At 37.7% G+C, this 18665-nt stretch overlaps 5 protein-coding genes across 5 annotated transcripts; 1 reads left to right on the top strand and 4 right to left on the bottom strand.

The window, feature by feature from the left end:
• Positions 1–47: 47 nt before the first annotated feature.
• Positions 48–1696, bottom strand: LOC128383406 (uncharacterized). The gene is made up of 6 exons (XM_053343034.1): positions 1651–1696; positions 1144–1488; positions 979–1026; positions 776–883; positions 631–665; positions 48–170 (listed from the first exon to the last, which is right to left on the bottom strand). Exons 1-6 carry the CDS (start codon positions 1694–1696, stop codon positions 48–50), a joined length of 705 nt encoding a protein of 234 aa, XP_053199009.1.
• Positions 1697–4629: 2933 nt separating this feature from the next.
• LOC128383407 (uncharacterized) lies at positions 4630–5902 on the top strand. Its single transcript, XM_053343035.1, has 3 exons — positions 4630–4660; positions 4755–5120; positions 5454–5902. Exons 1-3 carry the CDS (start codon positions 4630–4632, stop codon positions 5900–5902), a joined length of 846 nt encoding a protein of 281 aa, XP_053199010.1.
• Positions 5903–7329: 1427 nt separating this feature from the next.
• Positions 7330–9737, bottom strand: LOC128383408 (signal-regulatory protein beta-2-like). Its single transcript, XM_053343036.1, has 6 exons — positions 9686–9737; positions 9258–9602; positions 8817–9164; positions 7664–7795; positions 7545–7573; positions 7330–7455 (listed from the first exon to the last, which is right to left on the bottom strand). Exons 1-6 carry the CDS (start codon positions 9735–9737, stop codon positions 7330–7332), a joined length of 1032 nt encoding a protein of 343 aa, XP_053199011.1.
• Positions 9738–12507: 2770 nt separating this feature from the next.
• Positions 12508–14785, bottom strand: LOC128383410 (immunoglobulin kappa light chain-like). The gene is made up of 6 exons (XM_053343037.1): positions 14734–14785; positions 14306–14650; positions 13865–14212; positions 12943–13071; positions 12787–12827; positions 12508–12642 (listed from the first exon to the last, which is right to left on the bottom strand). Exons 1-6 carry the CDS (start codon positions 14783–14785, stop codon positions 12508–12510), a joined length of 1050 nt encoding a protein of 349 aa, XP_053199012.1.
• A 1769-nt stretch (positions 14786–16554) lies between these two features.
• Positions 16555–18665, bottom strand: LOC128383411 (uncharacterized). The gene is made up of 5 exons (XM_053343038.1): positions 18611–18665; positions 17768–18460; positions 17039–17158; positions 16920–16948; positions 16555–16680 (listed from the first exon to the last, which is right to left on the bottom strand). The coding sequence occupies exons 1-5, from the start codon at positions 18663–18665 to the stop codon at positions 16555–16557; spliced, it is 1023 nt and encodes a 340-aa protein (XP_053199013.1).

Here is an 18665-nt window from a genome sequence, read left to right on the forward strand (position 1 = left end):
AAAGCATAATTTCCACAGCCAGCTGCAGTTCCAGGCATCTCCTGAGTTTATCTGGTGGCAGCATAGACAACACTCAGCTCCTTTTCTTTTTCGGTTGCAGGCCGGCGGGTTCTTTTTGCTTTTGGCTGAAAATTCAGTGCTGCGTAGTTCAGGTCATCTGTGTGCTGATTCTGTGAATCCAATTGTTAATATTAAATAACTTTTCTTTTTTTTGTCCGTACTTCAGACACACACCAGAATGCCATTCGCTAATATGATTCTAAAGGCACAGCAGATATGCCCAATTAATTTTTTCATGGGGAAATATCTTCTAGTTGAGCTAATGAAGCATTTCAACACAGAAAAAAGAATAATATCACTGTGGGGAAGAAGGGAAAAGTCTGGCTACCACTAACATGTGGCTGACATTTTGTGTGTGCCGTATGCTGACAAAAATCACACATTTTTCACAAAAAATGCTGTCATTTTTCACATCAACTTAAAAATTTGAAGATCATAGTTGAAATTAGAAATTGAAAGTGTAAATGAATGGGGTTCATTTTAGTTTAGGTGGAAGATAAAGTATGAGATAATAAAGATTATTAACAGGCTGTTTACAGTTCATATAATTAATGTTCAGTGTTGGCTCACCTTGTGTCTTTCTGGCTGTGTTTTTTCATTGGCAGCTAAATGATAAAAGGGAAAAGTCTGATTACATAATGATCTTGCTTTGCTTTGGATTTGTTCACGTCAACACAGAAAAGATTGTGTGCTACATGTTTCAAACTCGCTGTACCTGTCTGAAGTTTCCTGATTTTAACAGCCAGAACAATGATGATAATAGTGAGCAAGAAAGTCACAGCACCCAGGATCACACTCATCAGGTTTATTCTTCCATCAGACTCTTCTACAAGAAAAAATGTGTCTTTAGTCTGATGGCTTCAGACAATGACTTTGTGATAATATGCCCACTGAAAAACTTTAGAGAACAAAGGAAACTCTTACTTTTAGTCGTTAAATGTGTTTCATCTTCAGATTCACCATTACCTTGAAGTCAGATGAAGATTTTGACACATTTTGGTTTCCTGTTTATCTTTATGCTGTTTTCACACCACATGGTGATAACTGTAAACTAAAACAGATAAAACACGACCACAATCTTACCTTGGACTTGTAACTCTGTCACATCAGCAATGACTGTGTGTGTCTTGATGTAGAATCCACAGAAATACAGTCCAGAGTCAGATAAATCCACTTTTGTGATTTTAAGAAAGATAGTAGAGATGTTTGAACTCATTTCAAATTTTGTATTCTGAAATCCATCACAGAGTGAAGCTTTGCCCTCAGACCCGTACATAGAGGCGATACAGCTGACTTTGGTTCCGTTGACCACTCTGAACCAGTCTGTCTGAGTTGGGGTTGTCGAGATGATGGAGCACAGCAGTGTGACTTCATCACCAGGCTGGACCTCCACAGTCTGAGACTCAGAAACTGAGACAGAGATCCAGCCTGAAACACACAGAGACAACAAGATATTTACTCGTCAGCTGATAAAACAACATCTAATTCATCATCTAATTCAAAACTAACTAATTTTCAAGTTCAAATCATGGATTAAAGAGAGGTTTGTTTTGTATTTGGTTTGCAGATCAATTTAACAGCGGTACTTACTGAGGCTGCAGAGAAGGAATGCTGTTATTAAGGTGAAGCTCTTCATTGTGCGTACCACCGTGCCTCAGCATAGGCACTATATATCAGTGTAAGAGGGTTTCATTGGAAAGGGGCGGGGTAATGAATAGTTCATGCATGAAAGCTCCAATCGCTCACCACCATTTGTATCAGATACATCAAAGAATTTCAGACTGCATACACTTTCTCAGTTGAGGCCCATCAACACCACAAACTATAATTATAACAATAACTATAAATATATAGTTTTAAAAATAGTTCTAACTTGTGGATGGCAGAGTCCACACCACAACTATAATGACAATGACAGTGGTGAATGATATTATATATATTGTTGGGATCACTTTAAGAGCGATTTGATGAATGATAAAAACACTGACAGCCAATGAAAATCCTTCTCATAAACCATACAGCATGGCAAAATCTGCACCCAGCCTGATATTTCCAGTAAAATTTCAAAACCTGAATATAGCATCTGAATTATGGATACTGAGTGAGGCCTTTTTTTATTTCTATTTATTAGGAAAGTCAATCGATTAAAATATTTCATCACGGTTTATCGTGATTAATCGCAAATTAATGGCACTGTGTTAGGTAAATGTAGTAAAAAGGTAAAAAAAAAGGTAAAAGGTACATTTATTAATACTATTACCATGGGAGAGGACACATGTGCTTGCTTTATGCATGTTTATTATTATTGAAACAAACCAGTAGAATTAGATACTGCATGGTCAAAAAATCTGCTGTCAGGTTTGATACCTGTTTGGAAGTAGTTTACATTCACTCACCCTTTCACACACACACACTCACACTCACACTCACTCTCTCTCTCTCTCTCTCTCTCTCTCTCTCTCTCTCTCTCTCTCTCTCTCCCACACACACATACACCCTCTCACACACACACACGCACACTCTCGCACTCTCTCTCTCTCTCTCTCTCTCACTCACACACACACACACTCACACTCTCTCTCTCACACACTCACACACACACACATACATAAATACATACATACATACATACACTCTCTCTCACACACACAAACACGCACACAGAGCAAAGAGAGAGAAAAATGTAATAAGAGCAAAATGCACAATCTGTCTCTCTCTCCTCCTCACTCACACACACTCATGCTCATAAACACACCTTAGGCGAGCAGGAGAATGTTTCTCTGTATCAGCTGTATGTCTGGTATATGAGACTCTGCTTGTTATCCTAAATGTTACTGCCACTATAGGCTGGGACAAGGGTCAAACACAACATGCACAGGTTAATAACGCGTTTAAAAAAGAACACTGTTAAAATACATTTATTATAATAGATATATATATTTTAATGCAGCTTTGCTACTCAGATGACAGCCAGAGGTAATTTTTGGGTAGGTACTTTTGCACATTGCACTTCAACATCTGCTGTCGGTTGGGTCATATTGGTTCCAAAATACTTTTGAGCAACACACTTAATCGGCACTGGTCTGTGGACCCTTCTGGTTTTCTTTTTCTTTCTCTGTACAATGTAGAGCAGTAACAGGTAATTAATATCCATTTTCCTTAGGGTTAGGGCATGCTTGACATTATTGTTCATAATTGTGGATGTTCTCTTCGATATTGTTACAGTTATTATTCTGAGGGTGGACGGCCCTTTACTACCATAGTTATGTACATCCATCTCTCCACCTCTCCAACCCTTTGTAATGCTAGGATGGTAGTGGCTCAGGCTGCTTCTACCAGCTGCTCACAGAGGCAACCCTGTCTCTCTTCTTTCCCCCTAAGTCTTCTTTCCTCCATAAGTGAAGCAGACAGTGGGCAGACTCATCCAACTGAAGGCAGCATTAGCCGCACAAAGCCCACAGCTGAACTCATCCATGAGCGCTATGTCAGTCAATGTTAGGGGGAAAGAAACACATCTCACTCCGTCTAGCGTCACTCAAAAGTAGATCTGTGTCTCCATTTGCCTGGTACAGCTATTTATCAAACCAGAGAGTGCAGCGTGTGTCTCTCAGGGAAACAGTGAGACAGCAAGCAGTGTTACACCAGCCCCCAATGGGCCAATCTCCTGTTTACCCAAGGTTTGGTATGCAAAATCGGAATATCACATCTTCCTGGCTGCCAACCCTCAGCTGACTACACAGTTTTACAAGGAATGGTGTCACAGCTGCATGTTATCAGAGTGGGCAAAACTGTGACTGGGTTTACTTAACTCCAGTTCTGTCATTTTTCTCCATTATTCTTGAACATCAAGGAGATGCTGCGATTAGGTTTTTTTCTGAACTCCACATCTCAGATCCAGCAATAGCCCCCTTCATAAAGCTGTGTGTTACTTCCTTCTTCTTGTGTCTTGCGTATGTGTTACACACTTTTTGTGCTTCTACCAATGCTGTGAACTTTCCTAACATGTTGTACCAAAAGCAAATCCCATCAACCCCATGTAGTCAATTCAGTTTAATGATCAGTAATGGAAAAAAAATGAATCAGTTTATATAATAAAATATCCATTGAAACAAACTAGTTGGAATGGAGGTATAGTTAGTGTACACCCTCTGGTTATACTTGTATGAAAGAGGACAACATTTTAAAACATTATTTTTTTAAACAAGTGAATTTGAGAGAAACTTTTAAATTGTACAAGTGTACAGATGCTGTACAGCTGTATAGCTTCAATTGAGTTTTTTAATACCACATGTATTTTTTTATGTCTTAGCTGTTATATTTCTTTCAAATATTTTTGTACAGGCATTATGTTTCTTCCTTTCGGTTTTGAACTTGAGAAAGATAGAAGAACCTACATATTGCATAATGCTGTGTTACTGTCATGTTAGAAAATTCATTTCCTATGGAGGCCAAGACAAAGGTTTAAGTGTCACACGTTTTGACCCTATTAATAACCAATCAAATGCAACCTCATATTTTAGCTGTGGTGTACTCTTTTGCTCAACGCTTTCAGTCCGGACATTTGAGACGATGCTCCTGTATATGATTCTCTGTGGATTATGTAAGTTGCTTTATATAACATAGATTCAGTGTTTGATTGAGCCTGAAAATTGAATGGTAGCTCATGTTTCTAACATCATATCTTTTTGACCCAGTTTATCTGTCAGCAGTGACTGAGTCTTCAGTGCTCACACAGGACTCTGGAGTTATATCTGCCACTGTTGGGGACAATGTGACTTTACATTGCTTCTGTGACAGCCAAGTGGCAATGCACTTCTCCTGGTACCGTCAAACTTTGGGAAAAGGACCACAGGGCCTGTTTACTATTTATAAGTATGATAAATCACCCAATGTCTCACACTGGTCAGAGAAGATTCCTCGATTCTCTGTGGACATGAAGGAAGGGACGAATCATTTACACATCTCCACCGTCCAGCTCTCAGATTCAGCTTCATATTTCTGTGGAATCTCACACTCCCACAAGATTGAATTTGGAGAAGGAGTCTTTCTAAGTGTCAAAGGTATTGTGCTTATGTTTTTCATTATGCTTGATTTACTGTCAGTGAAATGCAAAGCTTACAACAACAATAGTTTTATTATAATCACCTGGAGCTTTAGCAGAATCTTAATGTGTTTTTACAACAGTTTGACAGATATAAATAACAGCATTTAAAACAGAACAGAACAAAAAGAGAAACCTACTTTTTAATACTCAAAGTAAAAGTATGCAAATTCCCAGATTTTGAAAAAAAGAAAAGTAACATTCAGGGCCCTAAAAATACAGACACAGGAATGTTTTTTTGTTTTTGTTGTTTTACATTTAATCTCTGACAGTTAATTCTCTGTGGATTTAGAAGTCAACCACAAAGAAATTATCCAGGAGCCATCATCTGAGACCATCAGACCAGGCGGCTCTGTGATGTTCAACTGCACAGTACAAAGTGGAACCTGTGGTGGAGAACGCAGAATTTACTGGTTCAGACACGGATCTCGCCAGGGAATAGTTCAGACCCACGTGGATCAGTCTAGACATGTCCCTATGGCACCGTCACTGTCACAAAGCTGTGCCTATCATTTTCAGAAAATGAACTTGAGCTCCTCTGATGCTGGAACGTATTACTGTGCTGTGGCCTCCTGTGGGGAGATACTGTTTGGAAGTGGAAGCAAGCTGCTCATCAGAGATGATGCTGAAGACCCAATGGCACAGATTCAAATCTTAGTCTGGCTGTCCATCACTAGATTTGGGATTCTGTTGCTCTTTCTAACTATTTGTCTCTTGGTTTATATCAGTAAGAGATGGTGAAATCCATGGCGCAACAAACATTTTTATTGTTTGGTTGTGTTGCAATTTTTAAATAAAAGTAACTATGATGAAGTTTGATCATTGTTTGTCTCTTTATACAGTGTGACTTAGCTAACAAAATCCATTCATCATTCATTTTAAATAATGACAGTCAATTTATTCATATCATATCATATATATATATATATATACAATTTTAGATGATATCCAGCTATGTACATTTTAGAATGCTTTCAGTCACCTAAAAACACAATCTCAAGTAAATTCAGTGTTGAAATAATGGCATAGGATGATTTTTTTAATATCATTTGATTTAAAAATATCACACAAGGTTCATGATGGTGGTGATGTGCTTTCTCATCAATCCACCTCTCTTTTCTCTCTTTCCTTGTCTGATTTTTTGTTAATCCGACCAGTAAAGCAGTGACAATACCTCAGACACATGATCAACTTGCATCCTTTGTTTAAACATAACATTTAGTTCAGATTTTCCTAACCACAAAGCTAAATAACAAGGTGTCTGCGGTCATTCAGAGACACACTGCGTTGTAGAACATCAATGCATTTAGGTTTCTTAATTTACATGTTGATCACAAAAAGAGTTTCCTGTGATCTATTGAAAGTCCTAGAGGTGGGGAGAAGTTGCGTAACTATTTTCGCAACAAAATGAGGACATCCTGCTTGAAACTACAGTACCTACACACAGAGTAAAAGGTCCTAAACAGCCACATGACCAAACTCCACCAATGAATAAGACCTCTTCTTTCTACTGCCGACCACAAGAAAGGTGTGGCCTGTTTCTGTGATGAAGCTGAAGTGTCAGCGTAACATTTGAGTCATGAAAGACACACAACCTGAGCAACATTACAATACAATACAAACATGTCAGTAAAGTTATATCATATTTATACTGTGAATTGTGGTTGGACTCAGACCAGCTGATTTGACATTATCACTCATTGTCACTCAATCTCTTCTTTTTATTATCAACAGCAAAGATGTTACAAAAAGCCTCTTACATCTCTGTCTTTGTGGCAACATGTACAACAAACAACGTTCAAAGAATGCTCTATGATGCCTTAAGCCTTTTGTATTGTATATGTGATGTCAAAGATGGAAACTCTTTACGTAACCAACTCACCAACACCGCAGAGGTGTGAGTGTACTTCTCATATATTTGGCAGCGAAGAATGCAGTGATGGTGGAAATGGGCGTATGTTTCTCAACTGACATCACTTCAAAGAAACCTTCAGATAGAAGATGTGTTTTGTCCATAGAAGAGTTCAGTTCATTGCAAGGCAAGCTTCCAAAGTATTTGATTGAAAGTGAAATAGTTTTGAAAGACGGTTTAGCATTTCATGAGAAGTCCCATTACCCTGATAAAAGGTTGTATTGGTAGACACAATCAAAGTGCAGATGAAACATGTTCAGTTTTGCTGCTTTACACTGGAGTACACACATTCAGTCATTGTGTTGTCCTGCTGTCTTCTTGGTCTGTTGGCCTTGCGATCCCTTATAGCAGCATAATGAAGGTTGTCTGCATCTTGATTTACCTGTTAACAAAATACATAGTGAATCAGTACAATATATAATACAGCGCACAAGGCACATGCAAAGATGTTAAATAGAGCATAGTACTTACCTCTACATTCTGAGCAGAAGTCACTGAATCTGTTGGTGACACACAAAATAAAGAGTCATTTTTATTCAAATGAAATGAGCCCCCTTTACTTGCTGTGAACCACACAGAATTAAAAGTACCTGTACGTTGGCAGTTTCTGATCATCATGCACACTGTGAGAGCCAATAAAACAACCAGGATGGTGGTGAACGCCAAAGCTCCACTCACGATATACACCAAGGCAGGAGAGTCATTTCCATCTGTAGACATTACTGTAGACAGTTTTTTCATGTATATCTTATTGGTGCGTACAGGAAAGGTCTGGATTCAGGATCAAGTCTACCTTAAAACACTACTGACCATATGTTCATACAGTATGTACAATAGAAGGATCATTGTAAATACTCCCACTCTCCATGCAGGTCACAAAAAGTGTATTGAAAATATCAACTTGATTTGCTTTAAATTCTGAAATGTTTAAGCTTCATATGATGTCCGGCTCCACAAAGCATATTTGGATGCAAAAAAAACTGTGGATATTGTCTTTACAGCGATGTTTCTATAGGGAGTTGCTTCGTGGTTTGTAAAGACAGAAGGAATTGTAACAGCAACCGTTCATACTTACGGGCATGTGAGTATTGTATTAAGATGAAAAACGGAGACCTAGTCTTTGAGTTCTCACTATTTAACAACTGCTCGAACAGAATTCTTACTTAGTATAATACATTCTGTTAGAGGAACTGTTTTAGTGTTTTTGTCAAGCAACACCCTTCTGAGTTATCACACCCGTACGTCTTAAGTCAAAAAAAGAACTGTTCTCAGAAAATGAAACCATTGAGTATGGCTATAATGGTGGCAATGCGGATCCATTTAATGTCAGTTCAAGTTAAAATATCTCAACAGCTTTGGCCATTCAATTTTGTAGTCATGTATGTTCTCCAGGGGAATGAATACCACTGGCTTTGGTGGTCTCATGACTTTTTAGCGTTGCTAGCACATCAGAGTGTTCATTTATGCTGTGAAATATCTCTATATTTACTCAGTGTATTGGCATAAAATCTTTCTGGTCCTTAAACAAAGTATCTTACTGATTTTTTCGCTCTCTCTCTCTTGGTGCTACCTTCCCAGTGGCGTGACATGAAATGTGTCTTCAACTTTTGAATGAATTGCCATGAAATTTAGTATAGATGTTAATTTCCCCCTCAGGATGAAGTGTAGTAATAAGGTTGGTGATCATTAACTTTTCATTTATCTTGGACTGACACCTAATACTTCTAACAGTTGTTGTCTTACTGTTCATTTTAATCCTGGTCCCTTTTCCCAGCAGTACTTCTCCACATGAAGTCACAGCACAGTAGTAGGTTCCAGCATCATCAGAGCTCAGGTTCCTCATAAGAAGGTGGTACACACAGGTAGCTTCTCCAGAGCCAGTCTCAGTCTTCTGGCAGGTGTCGTTTTTATTCCCAGAGGAGTGAATCATCTCTGGAGCAGAATGATCAGAGTTTTTCAGCCACAGGACATGAGTGTGTTCTGCTGCACAGCGGTCAGTGTGAACAGAACAGCTGAGAGCCACAGAGCGTCCTGGCTGCACTGACTCAGACTCTGGCTTCTGGATGACAGAGTCACTGATCATCTTTGCACCTTAAGAAAGAAATTAACTGTGATTATTTGCATTATGTTCACATTCAGCTGAATTTATCACTGCTTCTATCATTATCAACAGAGAATTAATACCTTTTAGCATCAGAAAGGTTCCTTCTGCAATCAGCATGTCGTTTATGCGCATTGCTCCACAGTAGTATGTGCCAACATCTTCCCACGTTGTTGCAGATATGCTCAGATGATTGCTGGTGCTGTCATATTTTATAGCATAACGTTGACGAAATTGGCTGCCAAATATTGTCAGATTATAAAAAGTATCTGTTGTGGCCACTATCTGTAGTCTCCTAGTAGTTGTCACTTTGTACCATACTCTATGTCTTACAGAACTAGAAATATGACATGTAATAGAAACAGCTTCTCCTAGCGCTGCTGACTGGAAAGAAACAGGTTGAAGGACGTCACTTAACTGTGCTTCACCTAAAACAAACAAAATAAACAGGAATGAGTCTCTTTTGTGTGCACATAAAACACATTCACAAGAAGAATTATTAGTTACTTACACACAGAGCAGAGCAGGAAAACATTTAACAGGCTCAGCATCAACTTCTCCATCTTCTCCACATGCACTTGTGACTTGCTGAGTGACTGTGGCAGCAGTGTGAACAAATTCACCATGCACATCCAACCATGTCACATCTGCCAGGCATGTGATTGGTTCATCGCATTCAACTTGGTTTACCTGATTGGCTGCTTAGTAAATCAAATAATTTGGTGTGTAGCAAAAGTAGCAACAAAAAAAGCTTACATCACATTTTTTGTGGTTAACACTAACGTAGCTTTTCTTAGAAACTGCTCATGTTTTTAGAATGTTTGACATCATGTGGCATTGTATGTCGGTCCTCTACTTTCACATTTGCCAGCAGAGTCTATATTGTATGTTGTAAACTGATAATACAAGATGAATGACGGTAGCACAGCATATACTGTATGAGTAAAAAAAAAAGAAATATAATAACGTGAAAGTAGCAGAATGCAAGGTTTACTACTACTAACTAAATATCCAGTTTTACAGGAAGGGACAACGCTCAAAACATTCACTTAAAATATATCATTACAATATTGTCACAGATTACATAAAATTAGCAAACATGGACACACTGTGTATCAATGTTTAAATAAACATAGCTGTAACAAAGTTATTTCACTGTTTGTCTCTTTACACAGTGTCATTGTTGTCGTCAGTGTCAATTGAATTTACATTGAATTCAGATATCAACAAAAGAAATTCAGCTACACAAACATGTTAAACCAATATATAAAACATTTGTATTTGTATATTTTTAGATGATATCCATCTCAAACCTTGAGTACATTTTAGGAATGCCTTCAGTCACCTGCATACACAATCGCATGTAATTTCAGTGTTGAGATGATGGGATAGGATGATTTTAAGCTATCGATAAGATTGGATTTAGAAAATATCACAAGAGGTTGATAATGGTAGTAATGTGCTTTCTCATCAAACACCTTCCCTTAACTGTCTTTCCTTTCTTGTTCATCCGACCAGTAAAGCAGTGACAATACCTCGGACACATGCTGTGATCTACTGAAAGTCCTAGAGGTGTAGAGAAGTTATATATGTTTTTTCCGAAACCAATTGACGACATCCTGCTTGAAACTACAGTACTGACACACAGAGTAAAAGGTCCTGAACAACCACATGACCAAACTCCACCAATGAATAAGTCCTCTTCTTTCTACTGCCGACCACAAGAAAGGTGTGGCCTGTTTCTGTGATGAGGTGTAACACTTCGTCATGAAAGACACACAACCTGAGCCCATATGAACATATGATACTACAAACGTATATTTGTACTGTAAATGATATAGGGGTGTTGGTATTATGCTAATCAATAGAAAATCTAGAATATAATTATTATGTTGCACATGCTACCTGATTCTACTTAAAAGTAACATTTCCACGTGTGGTCACAATCTCTACAAAACGTTTCTCTTTTCATGTGCTTATGACTGAGCTCTTTTAAAGCACTGTACATTTTAATCTTTCATTGCACTGTATGTTCTTTTAATGCTTTTAATGCAAATCATTATTTTATGCTGCACTCATATTTTATGCTCTATTTTAGTCTAGATTTTTTATTTTATTTCTCTCTTTCTATTTTTCTATACTGTCTTATTTTTATTGCAATTGGGTTCTTTTTTTAATTGTATGTTTTAATGTTTCCAATTTCTACTATAATTGGGTTTCTTTAATTATTATTTTTTAATTGTATGTTTTTTTTGCTTACAATTCTTACTGTTAAATGTTTGTTTGTATGTAAAGCACATTGAGTTGCCCCTGTGTATGAAATGTGCTATATAAATAAAGCTGCCTTGCCTTTGCTTCATCTCCTGATTTAAGCACAGAGGTGAAGGAAGTGGCAGAGGCCAGCAACGTCAAATGTAGGTCATAGAAAGGAAGCTAAAGATAATCTAACTGACATCTTACTGTGTCTTTATAGATAACGTGGACATGGTGCATGGTATTGTATCACACCTTTAGTATTTGTCTGGTATTTTTGTGGTTGGGACAGAACAATGGCTAGGATTAGGAGGAATCTACTACCTTGTACCTGCAACTGTGGCTGCTTGAAGGCTGAACTAATTATATACAGGTTTATTTTTGATTCACAATGATTCACACAAGTGCAGCCATGAGTATATGCATCACAGTACAATACATTAACCAAAAATAAATCACACTAAGTGGGCCAACATTTTTGTAGGTTGTCTTTAGTTTCACTGATTAAGGTTTCATCTATTTAAGCTTTTGTTCTACCTGTAAGTGACACAATAGTTTGGTAAAGACTCGGCATGCTGTGTCAGCTGACAGTTCTCTGTAATAATCGTACAAAGACTTTTCATTTCTTCTATGACAAATGCAGTACTTGTCTCACCACCTTTAAATTCAACCATCCCAGTTAGTAATTCTGCTTTACTCCTCATGTTGTTCATCATTGTGCAGCATCCATTAGTCATTTGACACTTGACTGTATGCTGAGACCCGAAGTGACAGTTTGCCGTTACTGTACTGTATTTACTGACTTTAAAGTAGTCCCTCTATATATTTATGTTTAAATACTTAGAAATATAGTAACTAGTTTATTTTCATTCATCATGCAAAATATGCTAAAAGAATAAGACCATTAAACAAATCAATTGTGATTGTAGAGTTCAACCAGTCAGGTGCAGTAAAGGTTTACATTGATGCCTCAGTGAAGGAGAAAACTTGGCACTTATCTTCTATACTTGAAAGCGATCACATCAAATGTAGTTTTAATTCTTTAATTCTTCATTCTTTCCCTTCTTTCACTTGTCAGGACTATATCTGTACATGCTTTTGACAGTACGTGACATCAGAATAAACTACACTGTCTTCATTGTGTTCGACTGGAGCTGGCCTGCTGGAGGAGCTTCTGTTAGCTGAACTCACTGCTGCGTAGACAACATTTTCAGTCTGAAATACATGGAAATGCAAATGTTTTAGACTTTTTCTGACAGTTTGGACTTACAGACATGACAGATATATTCATTAAGTTAACATCTGTCACTGGACGAGTGTAACTGAGATACACAATATATTATATTAAAGAAAATGCACCTGATTGCCTTCAGGGGATCCATCGGAGAATCTTGATAGAACTGAAAACAGAGACATGTCTTATCAGTGCTAGTCCCTGCATCATATAACAACAGATATTACCCTTATTTTCCTACAGATATACAGTCAATCAATAGAATGCATCATTTTAAATACCTGTGGGATCTTTTCTCCAACTCTTGAAAAGTGCCCCTGTAAGTAGAAGTGTTGCCATCCCAAGAATGATGTTTGACATGATTAGCGCAATAAAGGTTGCACTCAGTCCAGCTGGTTTGCCTTTATCTCCTTTCAAGAGAAGAAAAAACAAGCTTTTGAACAATCTCTGTAAATGACAACACATGTGAACAGAAATCTTACTTTGACCGATATTGTTACAGAAAATGTTTTTCCATCTAACACATATCATTACAACATTTTTGTCAACCAACATCCATCTGAGTTATCACACCCAGACAACTTAAGTTTATGTAATAATATGAAACCATTGAGCGTTGCTCTAGGAGTGGCAACGTCCACCTGTTTAATGGTCAGTTTAAGCTGAAATATCTCAACTGGTATATGTCCGGTCATCAGACAATGTCGGCAACTGACTTTTGCGCTGTCTCTCTTGGGCCTACCTTTCCAGTAGCGTAACATGAAATGTTTCTTCAACTTAAATGAATTGCCAATTTAGTATAGATGTTCATGTCCCTCTCAGGATGAAGTGTAGTAATATGGTTAATGATCATTACATTTTCATCGTTTCTCATCGTTAAGTCAAAATTTCAGTATGTTCAAAACTTTGGTTTATGACCAAATATCTGCAAAATGAATGACATTTATCTATTACTTGTGCTAATTAGAAGATGTTAGCATGCTTCCACACTAAGCTTACATAGTTAACATTATAGCCGCTAAACATCAACGTCTTACCATTGTCACTGTGAGCATATTAGCATCCTGACCTAAGAATTCAGAATTCATCTCATAGAGACACACAGAGAATCTTAGAGATGCCTTGTTAATTATCAAAGTACCACTTCTTTTCAAATTTAAATCTTGGACTAACATCTTACACTTGTAACTGTTGTTGTCTTACTGTTAATATTAATCTTGGTCCCTTTTCCAAACATTACTTCTCCACATGAAGTCACAGCACAGTAGTAGGTTCCAGCATCATCAGAGCTCAGGTTCCTCATAAGAAGGTGGTACACACAGGTAGCTTCTCCAGAGCCAGTCTCAGTCTTCTGGCAGGAGTTGTTTTTATTCCCAGAGGAGTGAATCATCTCTGGAGCAGAATGATCAGAGTTTTTCAGCCACAGGACATGAGTGTGTTCTGCTGCACAGCGGTCAGTGTGAACAGAACAGCTGAGAGTCACAGAGCGTCCTGGCTGCACTGACACAGACTCTGGCTTCTGGATGACAGAGTCACTGATCATCTTTGCACCTTAAGAAAGAAATCAACTGTGATTATTTGCATTATGTTCACATTCAGCTGAATTTATCACTGCTTCTGTCATAATCAACAGAGAATTAATACCTTTTAGCATCAGAAAGGTTCCTTCTCCAATCATAATGCTGTTTAAGCGCATTGCTCCACAGTAGTATGTGCCAACATCTTCCCACGTTGTTGCAGATATGCTCAGATGATTGCTGGTGTTGTTAAATTTTATAGCATAACGCTGACGAAATTGGTCATCAAATGTTGTCAGATTATAAAAAATATCTGTTGTGGCCACTATCTGTAGTCTCCTAGTAGTCGTCACTTTGTACCATACTCTATGTCTTACAGAACTAGAAATATGACATGTAATAGAAACAGCTTCTCCTAGCGCTGCTGACTGGAAAGAAACAGGTTGAAGGACGTCCCTTAACTGTGCTTCACCTAAAACAAACAAAATAAAGAGGATTGAGTCTCTTTTGTGTGCACATAAAACACATTCACAAGAAGGATTATTGGTTACTTACACACAGAGCAGAGCAGGAAAACATTTAGCAGGCTCAGCATCAACTTCTCCATCTTCTCCACAAGCACTTGTGACTTGCTGTGATGTGACCAAGTGACTGTGGCAGCAGTGTGAATTCACCATGCAGGACACATCATTGTCACATCTGTCAGGTATCTGATTGGTTCATCGTATTCATTTTGGTGATCTGATTGGCTGCTGAGTAAATCAAATACTTGGGTATCCAGCAAATGTAGCAACACACAAAAAAAACCACATCACATTTTTTGTGGTTAACACGAACGTAGCTTTTCTTAGAAACTGTTTGTTTTTAGGATGTTTGACATCATATATCATCATATGTTAGTTCTCTGCTTTCACATTTGCCCTCAGAGTCTATGTTGTATGTGGTAAACTGTATGTGGACTGTTGTGCGTAATAAAAGATGAATGATGGTAGCACAGTATATACAGCACAAGTAAAAAAAGAAAAAGAAAGAAAAAAATACAATTATGTGAAAATAGCACAAAGCAAGGTTTTACAAATGAGATACAAAAACACAAACTAAACTTTTTCTTTGCAAAGTAGCTGAAGGATTCAGAAAAGGCTAATATGTGGACCTAAAAGTTTACATCAAAATGATCAAAGAGTCTTCAGACATATTTGTAATAAAGTTAAATTAGGGCTAGATAATGTGTCCAGTTAATTCAATTCATTATTTTTTTTCTGTTTGTGTATGATGTGTAAAATAGCTTTCTACAGATATCAGGCTATGTTAAATGATTTAAAACTGGCAGCCTTGGTCAACCTCTCCACTTCATTTGATGCTGGGTGCCTTTATGACAGGGACACTGAATAGTTGCTGTTATTAAAGCTCAGCTCTCAGTAAATATCCAGTTTAAAAGGAAGTGGCAGAGGTGGCATGTAACTCTATCCTTTTCATACTGACATCTACGTTAAGAAAGGACTAGGGTCAATGGCAAAAATTGATCAGAAGAGGCTGAAATATTCTGACTCTTAACTACAGTCAAGCTTCTAAAACACTCCTACACCTCTCATAATATAATGTAATGTAGAGAATGTAGAATGTCAGAATGTAACTTTTTCTTAAAAACTATGAAATGATGACCAGTAGATTAAGTGATGAACAAAAAATAAAAACATTTGATTCTTCTGCTTATGTTTTTTCAGGTTTTCGACCATTGGTGAGACAAAACAATTATTTTAGGGAGAAAGAGAAAATGAATTAACATTATAAATCAGTACTTTTCACTACTGTTTCACACGAGCTCTTGTGTTTTTTCTTTATTTTATAATTATAAATATAATATTCACCCAACTGGCAGCACAGACAACAAACCAATCTCAGTGTACAGAGGAGAAGACTTGAGAACCACTGATACAGAAACATCCTACTGGAAACCACAGCGAGAAAGAAGACACGAGAGAGACTTACATCTCAACAAACAACGTTCAAAGAATGCTCTGTGATGCCTTGAGCCTTATGTATTGTATATGTGATGTCAAAGATGGAAACACTTTACGTAACCAACCCACCAACACCGCAGAGGTGTGAGTGTACTTCTCATATATTTGGCAGCGAAGAATGCAGTGACGGTGGAAATGGGCGTATGTTTCTCAACTGACATCACTTCAAAGAAACCTTCAGATAGAAGATGTGTTTTGTCCATAGAAGAGTTCAGTTCATTGCAAGGCAAGCTTTCAAAGTATTTGATTGAAAGTGAAATAGTTTTGACAGACGTTTTAGCATTTCATGAGAAGTCCCATCACCCTGATAAAAGGTTGTATTGGTAGACACAATCAAAGTTCAGATGGAACATGTTTAGTTTTGCTGCTTTACACTGGAGTACACACATTCAGTCATTGTGTTGTCCTGCTGTCTTCTTGGTCTGTTGGCCTTGCGATCCCTTATAGCAGCATAATGAAGGTTGTCTGCATCTTGACTTACCTTTTAACAAAATACATAGTGAATCAGTACAATATATAATACAGCACACAAGGCACATGCAAAGATTTGTCATGGTGAAACAAACTTATTCATGTGCTCAAATGAATAATTTGTGCACTAGTCAACATAACATTACGCTAATCAATAGATTCAAACTAGCCACCAAAGCTGACCAACACCTGCAACAAAAGCCTACAGGAATATAAAAATAAAGATGTTTAATAGAGCATAGTACTTACCTCTACATTCTGAGCAGAAGTCACTGAATCTGTTTGTGACACACAAAATAAGGAGTCATTTTTATTCAAATGAAATGTGCCCCCAATACTTGCTGCGAACCACACAGAATTAAAAGTACCTGTACATTGGCAGTTTCTGCTGATCATGCACACTGTGAGAGCCAATAAAACAACCAGGATGGTGGTGAACGCCAAAGCTCCACTCAAGATATACACCAAGGCAGGAGAGTCCTTCCCATCTGTAGATATTACAGAGAGCTGTTTTCTCATGTATATCTTAATTTTTCAAGTGTAACAGAAGTGACAGGCCCATACACTATGTACAATAAAAGGGTTAGGGTTAGGTCATGGTGTCCATGCAGGTCACAAAAAGAGTTTAGTATAAGTAATTGTGACGTCTAAAAACTCATTCTTTAGTTCAAGTGAGGCACTCAGTAGTCTTCCATATGCAATACCTACATACCTATTGGAACAGTTTTTGATTCTCAACCTGTATTCGTCTAGCATTAGTCTTTTTGTATGATTGAGTCACCACAAGAAGTAAACCTTGGTTAACTATGGTAAAGGCATTCAAATGTATATTTGTTGGCAGAGCTGCCAGGATGAAGATACCATCTTGATTTTGTTACATTTTTAAGCCTCATATTAGCTTCAACCACACTTTGGAAAGCTTATTTTTAACACAACAAAGACTGTGGATATTGTCCTTACAGTGGTGTTACTTCATGGTCGGTATAGAGTTATCATAACAGCAACCATTCAGTATCAAGATAGAAAATCCAAACCTATTCTTTAAGGAGTTCTCACTATTCAACAAATGAGATGACTTTGGCTCGATTGTAACTTACGCTCAACGTCCAACTTGGTCTTGTTTCCAAACAGTATCTGTCCACATGAGGCGACAGCACAGTAGTAGGTCCCATCATGAGAAAGATTCAGACTCTTCATCGGCAAGTTGTAGAAACAGGTGTGTGTTTGTGTGTTGGTGTTCCTCTCACACTGATCATTCCTGCCTCCATGTGTGTAAATGAGTCCTGGATGAGATTCTTCAGAGTATTTGAACCAGTAAACACTGTGTTCTCCATCATCACAGGTCCCAGTGTGTACTGTACAGTTCAGAGTCATAGAGTCTCCTGGCTGGATGCTCTCAGATGCCGACTGATGCACCAAAGCTTGGATGTTCCAACCTGTACCCTTTACGTTGACAGAAATTCCCTCTACAAATTTTAAGACATATAAATTGCTACTTACACAGAAGTAAGTAGCAGAGTCTGAAATGCGCAAATCTGAGATCATCAAGTGATTTTTATCGTCCTGAGTATCCAATGATAAACGTGGATCTTCCTTGAATTCGTCATGAAGATCGCCAATTTTGTTATGCCTATAGAACGTAGTCACAAGCTTTGGTTTTTGTCCCAGAGTTTGTTTAAACCAGTAGAACATCACTGCAACATTATCTCGACCAAAGCATTGCAAAGTCACATGTTCCCCAACATTAGCTGATTTAAAACGTATAGCTGGTTGTAAAGTTGTCATATGAGCTGAGGAGGAGATGAAGAAAACAAAAGAAATGCATAAGTCATTCAATGCTAATTTGTTGTAATGATCTGTATTGCAGAAAGCATTAAAACATGTTACATGCAATCATATGGTTACACTTTAAAGACAACAACAGGCAAATCACAACTTACCTGTATTCACCAAAAACAGACATGTGAAATACAAAGCAAAGTTTGAAGGAGTCAT

This window comes from Scomber japonicus, chromosome 22, assembly GCF_027409825.1.
Source record: "Scomber japonicus isolate fScoJap1 chromosome 22, fScoJap1.pri, whole genome shotgun sequence".
Classification (NCBI taxonomy): Eukaryota; Metazoa; Chordata; class Actinopteri; order Scombriformes; family Scombridae; genus Scomber; species Scomber japonicus.